Below are 19,437 nucleotides of genomic sequence, written 5' to 3' on the forward strand. Positions count from 1 at the left end.
AAACAGGTAGAAAAGTTTTGTCAGCTTTTCTTAAAAAACGTTAACAAGTAAGTGTTGGTTCTGCAGAAAATGAGTCTGGGGATTCAGTATCGGAAGATAAAGAGATGGCAGATGAATTGGAAAGAGCTTGAATTTGACTTCACTCGAGAGGATAAAAGTAACACCCTGGAACTAGCTGTAAATCAGGAATTGAAAGGAGGGAGGAACTGAAAGAATTACAGTTACTAGGGAAGTAGTACTGAGTAAACTGTTAGAACTACGAGCTGACAAGTCTGATTTCATCCTCGACACTGAAAGACAAACGAGCGAGTGAAATATTTAATGTATCGGTTTTAATTTTCCAAAACTCATTAGTTTCAGGGTCGTTTCTTTAGATGAGAAAAGTCCTTTCGTGACACCGAACAGGAAACTGCAGACCGTTTAACTTAACATATATCGTAGGGAAAATGTTCAAAGCTATTATTAAAGATATCATGACAGGGCACTTGTACAAGTTCAAGGTAATCAGGCAGCGTGAATGTGTTTTTGTCAATGAGAAATAATGTTGTAATAATTTTTTGAAGAACGGCCTCTCCGCACTGCGACTGAGCTGATGGATCTCCAGTGCCCACGGGGAATGGAATCCCTTCCCTCAGCCCCTACATTTCCACAACTTCTCCGCAGTTCTGCTGACTTTTTGACTCTGACTCTGTGTTTCAAATGAACAATTGAAAGTGTGATCACACTCCGGAAACGTGTACAGTCACTCCCTCCTGCGAATAGTGTAATGTTTCTTCAGTCTGTGTAACTGGTTAAAGCTCCTTCCCACAGTCAGCTCACGGAGAGACACTCTCAGTCAGTGTAACTGGTTAAAGCTCTGCCCAGTCAGCTCACGGGGAGACTCTCTCAACAAGGGGAAAAGGCATACAAAAGTTGAGCAGCGAGACAAAATGCAAAGGCAATAAGATGTCGAACCACAGGGGAAAAAATATTGTGACTCTACTCTTTTTCTTCTTTTTGACATTTGGACACTTAAAATCTGTCAGTAACACCCGCATCTTAAAAGAACATACTGCGTATGTTTTCCGGTGTCAGCAAAACACCAGGTCCGCTCATCACAGTCCGCCAAAAAAGGCGCGCGATCTTCTTTTGATTGACCAATAGGAAGTACTGGAGGACCGGAAGGAGTCTAGTCCTCCCGCCAATCAGAGTCACCCCATTGTCTGAATGCGGAAGTTTGACCATGAGCTTCTGAAACTGCTGCTGTTTCTCTGAATGAAGATCGAGCCCATCACCCCAGAATCCAACTTCCTTCCTCTGTCCAATATCTGTGAGTACAGGTCGCTGTTTTCTCGCCACCTTTTCCATTTTTTAAAAAAAAATTCAGGGGTTCAGTTGTTGACTTGCAGCAACTTAAAGGAAAGGGAGTGAATCGGGGTGGGAACAGACTCTGGAAACGTCTGTATCGCAATTGACGAAATAGACAGGCAGAAGGCTGGAAGAACAGAACAAGCCAGGTAGCATCAGGAGGTGGAGAAGTCCACGTTTCAGGTGTAACCATTCTTCAGGATTGGGGATGGGTGTAGCGGTGTCCTGGGGGCTGGGTGGTGAAGTGGGGATAGGTGGAGGGTCCGACCTGGTGGGTCAATGGGAGGAATAAATCTGGTTGATGACAGGGAGGAGTAGAATTGAGGGGGAGGGGCTGAGATTTTAAGATTAGAGAGCAAACTTTGAAAGCGAGAGGAGAAAGATTTTAAAAAGACTTGAGGGGCAGCATTTTTTTTTAAAAAGAGTGGTTTGTGTGTGGAATGAACATCCCGACACAGTGGTGGATGCAGGTACAGTAACAACGTTTAAAAGACATTTGAATAATTACATGAATAGGAAAGGTTCAGAGGGATATGGGCTAAACACAGGCAGGTATGACTAGTTCAGTTTGAGAACATAGTCAGCATGGATTAGTTGGACTGAAGGGTCTGTTTCTATGGTGTATGACCTCTGTAACTGTTCTGTACTGGTCTTAAAAGCCATTTTCTCACCTTCTCCCATAAACATCCTCCTCTTTGTAGTTCAAAGATCAGATGAACTCAGCCTTGAATATATTCAATGATCCCCTAACTGCAGGCAGGCATCCCCACTTCTGAACTCAGTGCAGCCCTCCACTCCCTCCGCTCCAATCCCAACCTCACCATCAAACCCGCAGACAAGGGAGGCGCGGTGGTAGTTTGGCGCACTGACCTGTACACCGCTGAAGCCAAACGCCAGCTCGCGGACGCCTCCTCTTATCGCCCCCTTGACCACGACCCCACCTCCCACCACCAAACCATCATCTCCCAGACCATCCAGGACCTCATCACCTCAGGGGATCTCCCATCCACCGCCTCCAACCTCATAGTCCCACAACCCCGCACCGCCCGTTTCTACCTCCTGCCCAAAATCCACAAACCTGCCTGCCCCGGCCGACCCATTGTCTCAGCCTGCTCCTGCCCCACCGAACTCATCTCCCAATACCTCGACACGGTCCTGTCCCCTTTAGTCCAAGAACTCCCCACCTACGTTCGGGACACCACCCACGCCCTCCACCTCCTCCAGGATTTTCGCTTCCCCGGTCCCCAACGCCTTATTTTCACTATGGACATCCAGTCCCTGTACACCTCCATCCCCCATCACGAAGGACTCAAAGCCCTCCGCTTCTTCCTTTCCCGCCGCACTAACCAGTACCCTTCCACTGACACCCTCCTTCGACTGACTGAACTGGTCCTCACCCTGAATAACTTCTCTTTTCAATCCTCCCACTTCCTCCAAACTAAAGGAGTTGCCATGGGCACCCGCATGGGCCCCAGCTATGCCTGCCTCTTCGTAGGATATGTGGAACAGTCCATCTTCCGCAACTACACTGGCACCACCCCCCACCTTTTCCTCCGCTACATCGATGACTGTATCGGCGCTGCCTCGTGCTCCCACGAGGAGGTTGAACAGTTCATCAACTTTACTAACACCTTCCATCCCGACCTGAAATTCACCTGGACTGTCTCAGACTCCTCCCTCCCCTTCCTAGACCTTTCCATTTCTATCTCGGGCGACCGACTCAACACAGACATCTATTATAAACCGACTGACTCCCACAGCTACCTGGACTACACCTCCTCCCACCCTGCCCCCTGTAAAAACGCCATCCCATATTCCCAATTCCTTCGTCTCCGCCGCATCTGCTCCCAGGAGGACCAATTCCAACACCGCACAACCCAGATGGCCTCCTTCTTCAAGGACCGCAGATTCCCCCCAGACGTGATCGACGATGCCCTCCACCGCATCTCCTCCACTTCCCGCTCCTCCGCCCTTGAGCCCCGCTCCTCCAACCGCCACCAAGACAGAACCCCACTGGTTCTCACCTACCACCCCACCAACCTGCGCATACAACGTATTATCCGCCGCCATTTCCGCCACCTCCAAACGGACCCCACCACCAAGGATATATTTCCCTCCCCTCCCCTATCAGCGTTCCGCAAGGACCACTCCCTTCGTGACTCCCTTGTCAGATCCACACCCCCCACCAACCCAACCTCCACCCCCGGCACCTTCCCCTGCAACCGCAGGAAATGTAAAACTTGCGCCCACACCTCCACACTCACTTCCCTCCAAGGCCCCAAGGGATCCTTCCATATCCGCCACAAGTTCACCTGTACCTCCACACACATCATCTATTGCATCCGCTGCACCCGATGTGGCCTCCTCTATATTGGTGAGACAGGCCGCTTACTTGCGGAACGCTTCAGAGAACACCTCTGGGCCGCCCGAACCAACCAACCCAATCACCCCGTGGCTCAACACTTTAACTCCCCCTCCCACTCCACCGAGGACATGCAGGTCCTTGGACTCCTCCACCGGCAGAACACAACTACACGACGGCTGGAGGAGGAGCGCCTCATCTTCCGCCTGGGAACCCTCCAACCACAAGGTATGAATTCAGATTTCTCCAGCTTCCTCATTTCCCCTCCCCCCACCTTGTCTCAGTCGGTTCCCTCAACTCAGCACCGCCCTCCTAACCTGCAATCCTCTTCCTGACCTCTCCGCCCCCACCCCACTCCGGCCTATCACCCTCACCTTGACCTCCTTCCACCTATCCCACCTCCATCGCCCCTCCCCCTAGTCCCTCCTCCCTACCTTTTATCTCAGCCGGCTTGGCTCTCTCTCTCTTATTCCTGATGAAGGGCTTATGCTCGAAACGTCGAATTCTCTATTCCTGAGATGCTGCCTAACCTGCTGTGCTTTGACCAGCAACACATTTGCAGCTGTGATCTCCAGCATCTGCAGACCTCATTTTTTACTCCACTTGCTAATATACCACTTGCATTGCTCGCTGCACCTGACAACTTGCATTGACAGTTGTAGAAGGACGCTGAGGCCCCTTTGTACATCCACACGTCATTCCTGATGAAGGGCCTGTGCCCGAAACGTCAACTCTTCTCCTCATCGAATGTTGGCTGAGCATTTCCAGCACCACACTTTAAGACTCTGATGTCCAGCATTTGCTCTCCTCACTTTCTCCATATCCCAATGTCACCATTTAAACAATGCACCTCTTTTCTGCTTTTTTTTAAACACCATGAAGGCTCTAACTTCACATTGGGGTACTATATTTGCCATGTGTTTGCCAATTGTGGTCTTCGGGAGACAGAGGGTAAACGTGGGGAACGGTTCGCCGAGCGTCACAGCTGGGTCTGCAGACCTCCCAATCACCACCCATTTTAATTCCCCTTCCCACTCCCTTTCTGACATGACCATGTTAGGCCACCTCCATTGCCACAACAAACCAAACTACAAATTGGAGGAACACCCAACATCTTCCACCTGGGAAGCCTACAGCCTGGAGGACTCAACACTGAGTTCTCCACTTTCAAATAACCTCCTTCCCCACTCCTCAAATCCCTCCCCAGGTTCTTCCCCACCCCCACCCCTCCCCTGCCACCAACCAGATTCCTTCCTCCCAGTGACCAACCAGTTTGTACCCTCTGCCTGTCTCCATCTATCCCCAATTCACCACCCTGCTCCCAGCACACCCTTATTCTGCACCTCTCCCAACACCCACCCCCAGTCCTGAACAAGGGTGACACCAAAGCAAGGAACATGTGCAATGTTTGTTGACACAGAGGAACGTATGCAATATGCTCAGTGGCAATGCTGGTATTATTGACTGATTTTGAAGTGTCCAAATACCAATAGGAGAAAAAAAAAGGTAGAAGCACAACTTTTATCCCCATCTGGCTCGATATTTTGTGGCTTTTGCATCTTGTCTGGCTGCTCAACTTTCTTATGTCTTTTCCCTAGTGTTGGGGGTGAAGTTCTGCACTAGAAGGCCTAGGCTCAGGGTGAGAGCAGAAAGATATAAAACATACCTAAGGGGCAACGTTTCCATGCAGAGGGTGGTGCGTGTATGGAATGAGTTGCCAGAGGAAGTGGTGGAGGCTGCTACAATTAAAGCATTTAAAAGGCATCTGGATGGGTATATGTATAGGAAGGGTTTAGAGGGATATGAGCCAAGTGCTGGCAAGTGGGACTGGATTAATTTAGGATATCTGGTTGGCATGGACGGGTTGGACCGAAGGGTCTGTTTCTGTGCTGTACATCTCTACCACTCTAAATAATAAAATGTATACTTTGACAAATTACAAACTATCTCCATGTTAATAAGGTTTAGTTACCACACACTTCACTAACCATTCTCAACAGGTCCTGTCCCTTCAATGACTGAGGAACATCCGCCTCCAGAATGGTCACCGGCTCCTGCCTGCTGTACAGCCGGCCGGTGTGGCCGTGACACAGCAGCTGCACCAGGAAGGCGGCGGTGACCAGTGACGGGGGTCTGCCCCGGGCCGCACGGCGCCATTTTCCTAACGGCCGCCGCTTCCCCGCTCGAGCGACTTCTCCTCCCAACCGCCTTCACCCCCGCGTGACGTCTGCACGGGGGGGTGGGCGGGGCCGGGGGAGCCTCACCGTCACCAAGCAACAGCCACCTCGCGCTACAACTGCTGCTCCCTGAAGCGGGAAATCTGCATTTTAAAGGGACATGGACATTTAACGGGCTATTTCTGCAAATAGATTGAAATGGACAAGATTACATTTCAAAAGGATGGAGGCACATTCAAAGGAATATCTTAATATGCAAAATGACGCAGTAATATCTAAATGAATCTACATTTCGAAGAGACGTTGCCCTATTTATAAGTTTTGGCATTTGAAGTTATTTGGGCAAAAGTAATAGCAAATGAAATATCAAAAGAAATTCAAAGTTATGAGGAGAGATAAATATCTTGTTTAACCAACTACAATGGCAGGGCAGAGAATTTCAGAAATGCGCAATAAATATTCACAATGTCTCCCTTATTCAAATTGTGTTTAAGGCAATTCAATGGCAAATGGCAACATTTGTTTGTTAATACACTCACCATAAATTGTGAATATGATTTCGATAAAAATAATCTATGTTTAATCCCAAATGGAGCAATTAAGTGCAAAGTTACTTTCAACCATTTAATAAAACACAATTTTATTTCATGAAAATACAGTCATTTTATAAAATCTTTACAAAGGAAATATCTTTCCTGGGCGTCAATATTTACAACAGTTATGCAGCTATTAGTTGGCAATCGACCAACTCATTGAAATAATTTTAGAATAAATTAGCTGTTTCATTATGATACATTGAGATGTTTTAATTAAAATGTCACAAAGGAAATCTTTAACACAAAGCAAAGTTAGATAAAATACAAAAGTATCTTGCAGAATTCACTTCAAATCAAATCTGTTGAATCACAAAAAGATGATGCTTAATGTACCAAATTATAGACAATCACTGGTAATGATGGAAAAACATTGTAAAGAATATATACATCTCAATTATATCTTAAATGAATATCTACTCTGCCTTGGACAACAACAACTGAATGTTTTTTTGGCAAATTGAAAACTACAATAGCAAAGCTTCAGAAAATCCACCACTGAGCCAAATCTTGAAAAAAAAACTCTTATTCAGGAAATTCTTTAAAGATTTCAGGCTTCTCCAGCTTCAATTAGCTGAAGAAGAAACAAATGCATCTGGTTGGAGACATGAATAGAAAAGAATCAGAGGGATATAGACCAAATGCTGGCAAATGGGTCACTAGATTAATTTAGGATATTTGGTTGCCTGGACTGAATGGTTTGCTTCTGTGCTTTATTTCTACATAGTCAGAACCAATTTCACAAAACTAGGATTAGGCCATTCATCCTTTACAGCCTGTCTTGGGCTGTGTCCTAACTGCACACATTTCAATGCAAGTTTCAGAAAGATTTCAGCAGCTCTTTCCAAAAAGTGAACATGCTTTCAGACTTTAACAATGAGAATAGTTACATTGTTTCTGAATATATCAATGTTAAAGATCAGCCAATTCAGAATGTCATTTAAATGTAGAGCTTTTCTAACAATAGGTGTGAATTCTGTCTGTGTCCCAATATCGAGTCAGACTGACATTGTTGTTCGAAAAGCTCTGCATTTAAATGACATTCTTGAAGGTAATTTAAAACAAGTTCTGGGATTAACGTACCAAAGAACAGAAGCCCGTTCTAAAATATGAATAGATTAAATCTAAAATTGTTCAGTGAAGGACATCTCCATGACCGTGGCCTCCTTTGGCTATAAATTCTGTGATCATGATCTTATTGTCCACGACCACCTGATGAAAGAGCAGCACTCTGAAATGGAGTGATCAGTAAAAATGTCTCATTTGGCTCACCCAAGGTTAGAAATGGAAGCATATCTCTTCAAGGTTACAGTTTGATTTGCCCTTTCAACGTTTTTGAAATTTAAGGTGTTCCATTGTAGTGTTCAATTCTGATCCATTAAAATCAGTATCCAGTCTCATCTGAGTGCAGAACCAACTCAACTGACAGAACAAACAAAACAACTTTTCGGTTTGCTTCTCTCCCTCCCTCCCTCTCTGGTGACCCAATAGGACTACCAGAGCTGGAAGTACCACTCTCGAAATATGATTACTGACCTACAGTTTTCTTGTGCTGCTGAACATAAGGATTTAAAAGCTGCTAGCCTGATCTTGCACAAAGCACAAAAACAGACTGTTCACCTATGTCTGCGCAGAGGAGAAATTTCAGGAGGAACAAATCACAAAAATAACAACCGTTACCAGTCCCACAACACGTTTCCCATGGACAAAGTTAAAAATCTCACAACACCAGGTTATAAACCAACAGATTTATTTGGAAACACTAACGTTTGGAGCACCGCTCTTTTATCAGGTTGGTTGTGGAGAATGAGATCATGATCATGGAATTTATAGCCAAAGGAGTCCAGTGTCCATGGAGATGTGATATATTAAACAATTTGAGATTAAATCTTCCATCGTTTAGAATGGGTTTCTGCTCTTTGGCATGTTAATTCCTGAACTGGTTTTTAATTACCTTCTCAAGAAAGTCATTCAAATGCAGAGCTTTTATAACAATAGGTGTGAATTCTCTCTGGGTCCCAATGTTGAGTCAGAGGGACATTTTTCTTAGAAATGTTTTGCATTTAAATTACATTCTTGAGAAGGTAGTTTTTAGATTAGGCCTGCACCCCCCAGGTCATCTACCTCCTTCCACCTATCCCACCTCCATCGCCCCTCCTCCTAGTCCCTCCTCCCTACCTTTTATCTTAGCCTGCTTGGCTCGCTCTCTTATTCCTGATGAAGGGCTTATGCTCGAAACGTCGAATTCTCTATTCCTGAGATGCTGCCTGGCCTGCTGTGCTTTGACCAGCAACACATTTGCAGTTTAGATTAGGTTGGGCTGGATTGGCTGTGCTAAATTACCCTTATTGTTCAGGATATGCACTGTAGGGTGGATTAGCTATGAGAAATACGAAGGGGGTGGGTCTGGGTGGCAATGGTGCTAAATGCCTTCTTAACCATCCAGTCTACCAGTTCTTTGCAGGTTGCATCATTATGTACATGAACTCTCCCATGTCTCTGTTTTAACTATACAAGTCCTGTCCTTCCTCATTTTAGCAAAATGCAACTCCTTGCTTTTATTCATACCTCTCTCATATACGCACACCCTAACGCTCTCTCACACTGACAGACTTATACTCCATCACACTTACACTTTACCAAGCATGCACACACTCTTACATGCACTCTCACACACAAACTCACATCACACACATACAACTCTATGGAGTGAATTTTTATTGGCAAAATTATAATTGCAGATACTTTCAATTTTGCTCACAAAGCACATAATCTATAGGAAGTCAGTCCATGTAATATTTTATATATTCCTACTTTAAAAACAGAACTAGTCTGATTCAAGATTGGGATACTGACAGACTTGAATCTCACAACTTTAATGTATTGTGTGACCTGAGATGTCACTTTGTTTTTAAAAATATAAAACCATAAGTGATCAAGAACATGACTTAGATGTTGTTCTTGGATTTACATATTAATGAACCGAAACCTGCAACCCACTCTAAAAGATATCAGTTGCATGACGCTGTGAATTTTGCTATAAGATCTGTATCTTAGGATCCTGCTCCACAGCTACCTGTGGAAGGAGCGGCACTCCGAAAGCTAGTGCTTCCAAATAAACCTGTTGGACTATAATCTGGTCTTGAGTGATTTTTAACTTTATCCACTCCAGTCCGATACTGGCACCTCCACATCGTTTCTGGTGAACACAGCCCATACCTCTGTTGGGATGGATATATCATAGGCCTAGGGAGGGTAGAGATGTAGTTACTGTTTGGGGAATCGGGGGGCGCTGCGGAGCCGTTGTTTGGACTGTTGACCGAAACTGCCTGTGCAGCTGGACTACCAAGGTCAGACCAATACAATGGCAGGCTTTACTCGGAGACCTTGTTTACGAGACAGACCGTCTCGGCCGAGGCCTGTTCACAGGAGGCCTTTGTGTGCGAGAGATCACGTGTGTGAGTGATTACGTAGCGTTAGCTTAGCGAACAATATATCAAAGAGGGGTTTTTGGAAAGATTTCGGAACGTGTACACCTTCTCCAGTGAACGCATGTCCTTCACTGAATTTCAGCTAAGTTTCTGCATAATAAAGTACCAGCTTATACCAAATAACTGAGCGTCTGTGGTCTCTCCTCTAAACGAACACGCGAGGACAAATTTCTGTCCTAACATCTGGTGACCCCGTACGGGGAGGAAGAGACTGCAGGTTGGCAGGTCAGGGGGCAGACAATTTTTGTGGGACCAGAACCACAACAGCAGACAATTTTTTCGGCCGAAAATTTTAAGGTGAGGAAGCGCCTGTCAAATCTAAGGCTTCCAGTAGTTAGCTCTTGAGTTAGACATTGTCTGCTTTCTGATCCCCACCAACCCAAATTAATTTAATTTGACCACAGGAGGGCAGAGTCTTGGCTGGTAAGAATTTTAACTTTTTTTTTCTGTCCACGTGGTGTTTTTTTAAGTGTGTTTTTTTCTGGAGGTAACAAGGTGCTCCGGTGAGTTTGATTCGGAGGTTACAAGGTGCTCCGAAGTGTGTTTTTTTTTCTGGAGGTAACAAGGTGCTCCGACGCGCAGACTTTAAAACAGATACAGAGAGACTGACAGAGAGAAAGAGCGAACGAGAGCTGCTAGTATAACGGACTGTATGTGTGTGTGTGTCTGTGAGAGAGAGAGAGAGAGAGAGAGAGAAAGAAGGTCTGTGTGTGTAAGGGCCCACAGAGAGAGAGAGAGAGTGCGAGAGAGTAACGGAAGCTGTTCAGCTAGCAGACATTTTAACACTTTGTGTTCTGGCTTGAATTCATCTGTTTGTTAGTGATTGAATGTTTGAGTGTTATCACCTAGAGCTTGAGTCTTTGGACTGGTTTTTGAATGTGATTTTTATGGATGCTTAACATGATTTTTTTTCAGTTTGGGGATTTTATTGAGATTGAGTGGGGATGGGAGAGATTAGTTAGAAACTGGAAGTGTTGAACCCCGTTTCTGGATGATTCCTTTTATTTTTTACATAGAAGCAGTATAAGGAGGAAAGCTGAAGTTTTATTTTTGACAGCAGTTTGCGGTAAGAACGGCAGAGAGAGTGAGAGAGAGAAATAGAGATAGAGACAAAGGGAAGAGAAAACAAGAGGGAAGGATAGAGAAAAAGGATTGCGAGAAATAAGGGTTAGGGGTAAGGAGACTAAGAGAGAGAAAGCAAGCCGATATGTCCTGGCAGCCTACGGAGAAAGAGAGAGAGTGAGTGTACAGCCAGCAGAAAGTTTAACCCTTTGTGATCTGGTTTGAATGCACATTTGTTTGTTGGTGATTGAATGTGTAAGTTTTATTCCCTGGAGCCTGAGTTCCAGGACTGTTTTAAATGTGATTTTTATGGAAACTTAACATGATTTTTTAAAGTTGATAACTTCTGTTCTTTTACAAGTCATGACTGCCTTACTATCCGATTCTAACTAATCTCTTTTATCTTTACATAAAAGCAATATATGGAGGACAGTTGAAGTTTCAGTTCAACAGTAGGTTGTTGAAAAAACGAAAACTTCCATGGTTATTATCTGTGACCTCGGATTCGGCCATTAGAAGTTTTTTTTAAACTTGAATTGACAAATTATTGTAAGACAGCTCTGATTATTTTACGACCTAAAGTATTGTAATTGAGTAATGATTGGCCAGTAGTACTTAAGAAAACTAATTTTGGATCTAAATTAGGGGACTAAAACTGGGTGATCACAGTGAATTTCGAAATTGAGAACTGTATGCATTTTACATTTTAAATATTAAATACTGAATAAATGGACGTAAATATATAAATAAGTTTACAAGGTAGGAACAGGCTTTAAAGTTAGTCAAGCATGAATTGATAAATTGGTGTTTGAAGTTATGGGAAGCTAGGAACATTGCAATGTTTCTTAAAAGAAAGAAAAAGGGAAGAACGTAACGACCTGTCCCCTTTGGGAAGTACCAATAGGGGACAAGGAGATTGGGTTTGTGTGTGTCCCCCTCACCAGTGGGGAGGTCGGAACATCTAAAAGGAAATGACGGTCCTGGTTGAGATAGGATTGTCAGAACAAATTGATCTATTTTTGAGGCCCAGTCTGTATATGTGGGCTGAGTTAATGTCTATTTTGAATATACTATTTACTGGGGAAGAGAGGGGACTTATATGGGGATGCTGGACAGGGAAAGATACAGAAGATAGAAGGGTGGAGTGGGAAAAACCCATTAGATGAATTGTTAGGAGAGGCACAGAAAGTGTTTGTAAAGAGAGAGGACGAGAGACAGAAGCAGAAGGCGAAAATGACGGTCGCTGCGGTTGATGAGGTAATTAGGAGAAGAATGGAACCAAGAGTGAGCAACCGGAGCAGCGGGTGACAGCATGGAGGGCAGAGAGGAAAGGGGATAGGGAGAGACAAGGAGGAGCATTTGGTAGAGGGTTTGAGCGACAGGGGCAGAGATGAAGGTCTCCACAGGCAGGATGCCATTATTGTGGAAAGATAGGGCATTTTAGGCGGGAGTGTCCTGATCTATAAAGGGAAGAAAGAGCCATTCCGCTTATGATTTTGATAACGACGGGGAGGGGGACAACAACTGGCATCATTTCTGAGCAGTCAGGGGTTAACAACCCAGTCATAGATTGGCTGAATAGCACATTCGATAGATAGGGAACTGTGCTGGGACAGCTGGCCCTTGGTTTATGCATCTCTGTTGCTATCTTTATTACCTGTGGTGGTTGTTGTATACCATGTATCAGGAAGCTTGTGACACGACCGATTGACCGTGCCCTGACGGGAAAGGATGACCCCCACCCGCATACCAGGCAGCGGTGCTGGAGGAGCCTGTGATGGGGGCACCCCAAGGAAAGATTACGGGATCGAAACCAGAGGGAATGGAGGAGCTATGCCTGAGAGAGAAACGCGGGACAATATATGATTTTGCTTTATAACTGTGTCACTCATTTCTAATCCTTCTCCTTTAGGGCCTCAGAATGTGAGGGCTGTGGTCCAAGGACCCCCTAGTTGTATATTTTTCCCGTTTAAATTTGCAACAGATAAATTTGTGCTTTTATGCTGCAGTTAGAGATTGTGAAGTGCTATATGCCTCAAGACTCAAGAAACTATTGTTCACCCAAGAGATTCCTAGCCATCATCTGGTATTCCTAAATGGCTTCGATTGGTCTCGAAAGCCACTGATCACAGTAATAAGCCAGTTGCCACTGCCCGTGTCCATCCTTAACGTCTGTGAAATGGATGTGGGTTTTTGTTGGTCAGTGAAGAAGACTGGTTAGCCAGTAATGGGTAAGATTCCTCGAGCGAGGAACAACCTAAGACAGGCACAGTCGTGCATTGGCCTTCAGAATAGTGGCCTGTGGTCATGTGGCTTTAGCAGATCCCTGGTCTTTGCATCCGTGTCGGGAATCTGATTAAGTTTCTGGCTGGCAAAGCAGCTTGATAGAAGGAAAATCGTGCACTCAGTACATTGTATTCACAGTATTTTGGACAGATGAAAATGCCAGTTTTGTGGCAGCTTCCAGAACCGACTTAACAACAAACCTTTGGGAAGGAAGGAAAGCACATTGAATCCTATTACAAAAGATTTGACACGATTTCAGTAGTTTAAAATTATTTTAGGATGTCATGATCTAATATGACCGATTTTAATGAGTCGTTGTACAATTAGATGTTCTTTGGAAAACAGACCTTCATTCTGCAGGCATCCTAACTCATCCACTTTGTGTTTTCCCTGGTTCTCTTCCTTTTGTTATCATGCTCAGTTTCACTGTGTTTTTTATCGTTTTGTTAGTTTTGAGATAGCTTTTTTTTAGTTGTTTTCTTTTAAAAGAAATAACCTAGAATTGCCTACTAATTGTTAATTTTCGCTTGTTGCTTGTTTTGTAGCGGTATGCTGCTTAGGGACCCCTTCACCCTGAACTAATGTGTCCCTAGAACCGGTCGGCCTGGTTGAGATAACGTGTTCGGAGAAGCCAAAGGGACGTTTGGGGGGCGTCCACCGACACACCCGGCCCCGGTTGCCGTGCGACATTGCGTTTGTAGCGGTATGGGTTGATGTGGCCTCAGTAGAGGCCAAGGGAGGGAATGTTGGGATGTATATCTAATAGGCCTAGGGAGGGTAGAGTTGTAGTTACTGCTTGGGGAATCAGGGGGCGCTGCGGAGCGGTTGTTTGGACTGCTGACCGAAACTGCCTGTGCAGCTGGACTGCTGTTTACGAGACTGAAACTGTCTCGTAGACAGCTACCAAGGTCAGGCAGCACAATGGCAGGCTCTTCTCAGCGTAGCTGCCAAGGCCATAACAGGTGGCTGAGCTGTTGTTTACCAGACTGGAACCGTCTCGTGGATATTTGCCAAGGCCGAATGAGCTCTGTCACAGGAGACGCTTTGTGTGCGAGAGATCACGTGTGCGAGTAGTTACGTAGCTTAGCAAAAAATATATCGAGTGTGGATTTCTGGGGGAAAAACAGAATGTGCACCTTCTCCAGTGAAAGCATGTATTTCACTGTAATCAGCTACGATTCTGCGAAATAAAGAACCTTGTGCCAACTAATTGAGAGTCTGTGGTCTCTCCTCTAAATGAACACGCAAGTACAAATTTCTGTCCTAACAATATGAACAGGGCTGTATGTCAAAGGACAGCATTATTTCATCCTCTTCTACCTTGTGTGTTTGGTGTTCAGGAATTCTTGGGTGGAGTGAATGGAGTGGCGTGAATCTTCTACTCAGTTTTTTAGTCTTCACTGGAGTTCTTTGACTAGTCTGTATAGTGGTGTTCCAGGTAGTGAGACTGTGGGCCTGAGGGGAGCTCCTGGTTTGAAGAGGAGAACAACAAAGTGCCATTCCTAGATGTCACAGTAGAGCAAACAGTTAAGGAGAACTTCAAACTAGCGTCTACAGGAAACAATACACACGGATCAAATACTTAACTACAGAAGCAATCATCCCAACACCCACAAACGAAGCTGCATCAGGAGATTAATTCAACAAGGCACCACACATTGCAGCACAGAGGAACTGCGATGGGCAGAAGAGAAATACGTATACGTACTCAAGAACGGGTAACAATAAACCCAGTGCGCCATTTTCTCATTGATGCTTCCAAACTGACCCTCAAATTTGGTTTGTCCCTGCATTCTTTCCTGGTTGTCTTTTTGTGGGTTTTGAAAACTTTCCCAATCCTCTGACTGAGGATAAGAGTTGGGAAGTTATGTTGTGGCTGATAGGACATTGGGTAGACCACTTGGAATATTGTGTGTAATTCTGGTCTCGCTCCTATCAGAATGATATTGTGAAACTTCAAAGGGTTCAGAACACATTTAAAACGATGTTGTCAGGGTTTGAGCTGAATGGGCTGGGCTGTTTTTCCTTGTGCACCAGAGGCTGAGGGGTGACTGAGAGTCATTAATAAAATCATGAGAGGCATGGATAGGGTAAATAGACAAGGACATTTCCCTGGGTGAGAGAGTCCAGAACCAAAGGGCAAAAGGTTTAGAGTGGAGGAGGGCAAGATTTGAAAGGGTCTTAAGGAGTAACCTTTTCATGCAGAGAGTGGTGTGTGGAAGGAATGAGCTGCCAGAGGAAGTGGTGGATGTTGATACAGCTATGACATTTAAAAGGCATCTGGATAGGTATATGAATAGGAAAGGTTTAGAGGGATACGGGTAAGTGCTGGCAAATGGGACTAGATTAGGCCAGGATATCTGGATGGCCCGAAGGGGCTGTTCTGTGCTGTAAATCTGACTCTGGCTTGCCACGAACATTTGCCATGTCCGTATGTTTAGTTTCTCTCTGGTTGTCTGTGTCAATGTCTCGATGTCTCATTCCACCCACCACATACCACCACCACCACCCCCACCACCCACCACAGGGACGATAACCAATTCATGTCTGTTTTTTATCAAGAAGCTGTATTGCAGGTTCAACCTGAATTTACACTTCTTTTGCTTCCCAAAATCAGACTTGCTCACTCTCAGCAATATCCTGAAAGATATTAACTTTCACGTGGTGTTATCCAAAATTCGAAGATGTCAGTCCTGACGTTTTTGCTTTTTCTGTCCCTGTAAGATCCTGAATCAGCACCTTCAGGAGAATTAATTTGAGCGGAGTGAGAATGGAGTAGGAGGAGAGAGAGTGGGATGCTTTCAATTTTGTGGAACAGCAAAAGAAAAAAATGTTCTGCAGAAAGTGGAGGAGCTTGTTCTGAATTTCTACCCTGGACTGACCTTGATGACTTCTGTAATCTCTTTTTCCAGAGTATTTGAAGATTTGAAGACTGAAGTTTAAAAATCAACAGATGAAGGGCCTATGCCTGAATCGTCGATTCTCCTGCTGTTTGGATGCTGCCTGATCTGCTGTGCTGTTCCAGCACCGCACTTTTCAACTCCTCTCCAGCCTCTGCAGTCCCCACTTTCACATCAATGTCTGACAGTCACTCAATCCATCGGGACCTCCACGATTTTCAACTATGATTCTGTGAGAAGGAGCAAAACATTTTGGTTCCTGTTTCAGACCATTTTCAGCATCAGCGGGACTGGATGAGAGTCTGTACTGTTACAGCACACTGTGTGTAAAGCCTGAAACAGTTATACAGCCAGGAAAGAGGAATTTACTGTGGGCAGGGACCATACACGGGTCTGTAGCTGCGGTCATGGTGAAACCAGAGGAATCCCACACTGTGGAGAAACCGTGGAAGTGTTGCGACTGCGGGAGAGGCTTCCATGCCCCATCTGTCCTGGAGATTCATCGGCGAAGTCACACCGGGGAGAGGCCATTCTCCTGCCCCGAGTGCGGGAAAGGCTTTACCTGCTCCTCCCACCTGCTGGACCACCGCCGAGTCCACACTGGGGAGAAGCCATTCTCCTGCCCTGAGTGTGGGAAGGGCTTCACCTACTCCTCCCACCTGCTGGCCCACCAGCGCGTCCACGCTGGGGAAAGGCCCTTCCCCTGCTCTGAGTGCGGGAAGACCTTCAGTGATTCCTCTACCCTGCTGAGGCACCAGTGGGTCCACATCAGGAAAAGGCCGTTTTCGTGCCCTGAGTGCAGGATGGGCTTCACCCGCTCTTCCGCTCTGCTGACCCATCTGCGGGTCCACACGGGTGAGAAGCCCTTTAGCTGCCCTGAGTGCAGGATGGCCTTCAGCAGGTCTTGCCACCTGCTGAGGCACCAACGAGTCCACACTGGGGAGAGGCCATACTCCTGCCTCCAGTGCGAAAAGTGCTTTACCCAGCCCTCCAACCTGCTGACCCACCAGCGGATCCACACCCGCGAGAGACCGTTCTCCTGCCCCGAGTGTGGGAAGGGTTTTGCTGTTTCCTCCCACCTCGTGGCCCACCGGCGGGTCCACACAGGGGAGAGGCCATTCAGTTGCCGCGAGTGCAGGAAGGCCTTCAGCGATTCCTCTGCCCTGCTTAGGCACCAGCGTGTCCACACCAGAGAGAAGCCATTCTCCTGCCCAGAGTGCGGGTAGGGCTTTACCCGCTCCTCCACACTGCTGACCCACCAGGGGAGAAACCATTCAGCTGCCCCGAGTGCGGGAAGAGGTTTACGTTTTCCCGCAACTTGCGGAAGCACCAGTGGGGGCACCAGCGCTCACAACAAGCGGATTCCTCCGCTGACGCTGCTGTGAGTCCCCCCCAGGACTGATTCTCCTGACAGTGGGTGCAGTGGGAGAGTTGGTGCACTGTATTTGTTTTCGGTTGGACTGCAACCCCATGGTGACTCAGGGGTGGCATGGTGACTGTGATTAGCACTGGTGCCTCATGGCACCAGGAACCAAGGATCAATTCCACCCTTGGGGCAACTGTCTGTGTGGAGTTTGTGGAGGGTAGGAGAATGGATGAGATAAGAAACCGCTGCCTTTCTTGACACAAGTCTCCCGGAGAGAACTTGCTGACTGATTGATTGTCTGATCTACTGATCCTCACAGTGCCTCATTGCCCTCAGTTAACTGGAGGAGGTCCACACAGATGTACCGAAGCCCCTCTTTGGAAGGAAACCTGTGCAGACAGGGAAAACATGCAAACTCCACACAGACAGTTACCGGAGTCTGGAATTGAACTTGGGTCCCTTATGCTGTGAGGTAGCAATGCTTAGCAGTGTGCTATCCCAATATGTTATAAAATTTGAATAAACCTACTAAGTTGTAAATGTGTTCATAACAAGAACTTAGTGTAAATGTTTGGAAGCAAAAGTCCATCGGAATTGTCTTTGGGACGGATCCAAAACTTACTTCATTCATGATTGAAAATACTTTGATCTCTGGAACTGTCTGCCAGAGAGTGTATTGGAGTCAGATTCAATTACGGTATTCAAAATAGAGGTGGATAATTAAACTGAAAAGGAAAGCAATTGCAGTGTTCAGTGAAGAATAGTACAAGGTACTGTAGTGGACGTCAGAGGATGAGTTTCCTGATTGGGGCTGTTCACTTGCTCCTGTTACCATTTCAGGTTGCTGACTTTTCATTAGCATCCTGCACATGTTGGGAGTTTTTTCTCCTTTCTAGTATCTACTTGAGTGACTCAATGACAAATCTAGTTTATGAATTGTTCCTATAATATCGACAGTGCTATATAAATTGTGGGTCACAATATGTCCAATGTTCCTGGTATCCCTCATGTTTTCTGGTTTTTTTGAGAAAGGAGACCCTCCCGTTAGCTTCGCCTTCAGATCTCCTTGGCTACGCCCAAAGTTTCGGCTGATCAGTTCAAGCACAGGGTCGCAGCCTTTTCTTGCTAAGCTCAGCTGGTTTAAACGTTAGCAACGCCTCTGGTTCCCGTTGGGATTTACGATCCCGAGCGCAGACCTGGCCCGCAGCCTGTAGTCCCACAGTTCCTGCTGACTGCAAACTGCCCTTCTGTCAGCAAAAATACAAACACGACGGGGACAGTGTTCATTTCGCTATTCTCAATGTCAACTCTGACCCCACGAAAGGTTCTCTTTTCAGGGGCGGGCATGTCAATTGCTGACTTGGGGTTTGGTGAAATGTCTCAACAAGTGTTTCCGTTTGTCTATATTTACAAGAATTCTAACCCCAACTAGACATTTACATGTAAAATCTAAGAATTATGCAACGTGACACATGAAAGCATGATGAGGAGCATCTCCTGTGTCCTCTCTCAGCTCAGAAAAGACTTAAACCCCGCTCCCCCCTGTAACATTCCTCCAGGTGGAACTTAACGCAGGCGGATTATAAGGGGTTGCTCAGTGGTCACAGCGCCAAGGGACCCGGGTTCAATTCTAGCCTCAGGGGCGACTGACCGTGTGGAGTTTGCACATTTCCAGCCTGCGTCTGCGAGGGTTTTCTCCGGGTGCTCCGGCTTCCTCCCACAATCCAAAGATGCGTAGGTGAGGGTGGATTGGCTATGCTAAATTACCCATAGTACTGTTAGGACGGAATTTGTCCTTGCATGTTCGTTTTAGGAGGAGAGACAACAGACGCTCAATTGTTTGGCACAAGCAG

General features: G+C 45.9%; 1 protein-coding gene and 1 long non-coding RNA gene across 2 annotated transcripts; both read left to right on the forward strand.

Moving 5' to 3' along the window:
- Positions 1-1,172: 1,172 nt before the first annotated feature.
- On the forward strand, positions 1,173-14,528 carry LOC132809436 (uncharacterized). The gene is made up of 2 exons (XR_009642311.1): positions 1,173-1,309; positions 12,720-14,528. It is a non-coding gene; the product is annotated as an uncharacterized LOC132809436 (long non-coding RNA).
- A 2,493-nt stretch (positions 14,529-17,021) lies between these two features.
- Positions 17,022-17,650, forward strand: LOC132809440 (zinc finger protein 239-like). Its single transcript, XM_060822558.1, has one exon. The coding sequence runs from the start codon at positions 17,022-17,024 to the stop codon at positions 17,442-17,444; it is 423 nt and encodes a 140-aa protein (XP_060678541.1). The 3' UTR covers positions 17,445-17,650.
- The last annotated feature ends 1,787 nt before the right edge of the window (positions 17,651-19,437 follow it).

This window comes from Hemiscyllium ocellatum, unplaced genomic scaffold (assembly GCF_020745735.1).
Source record: "Hemiscyllium ocellatum isolate sHemOce1 unplaced genomic scaffold, sHemOce1.pat.X.cur. scaffold_1191_pat_ctg1, whole genome shotgun sequence".
Classification (NCBI taxonomy): Eukaryota; Metazoa; Chordata; class Chondrichthyes; order Orectolobiformes; family Hemiscylliidae; genus Hemiscyllium; species Hemiscyllium ocellatum.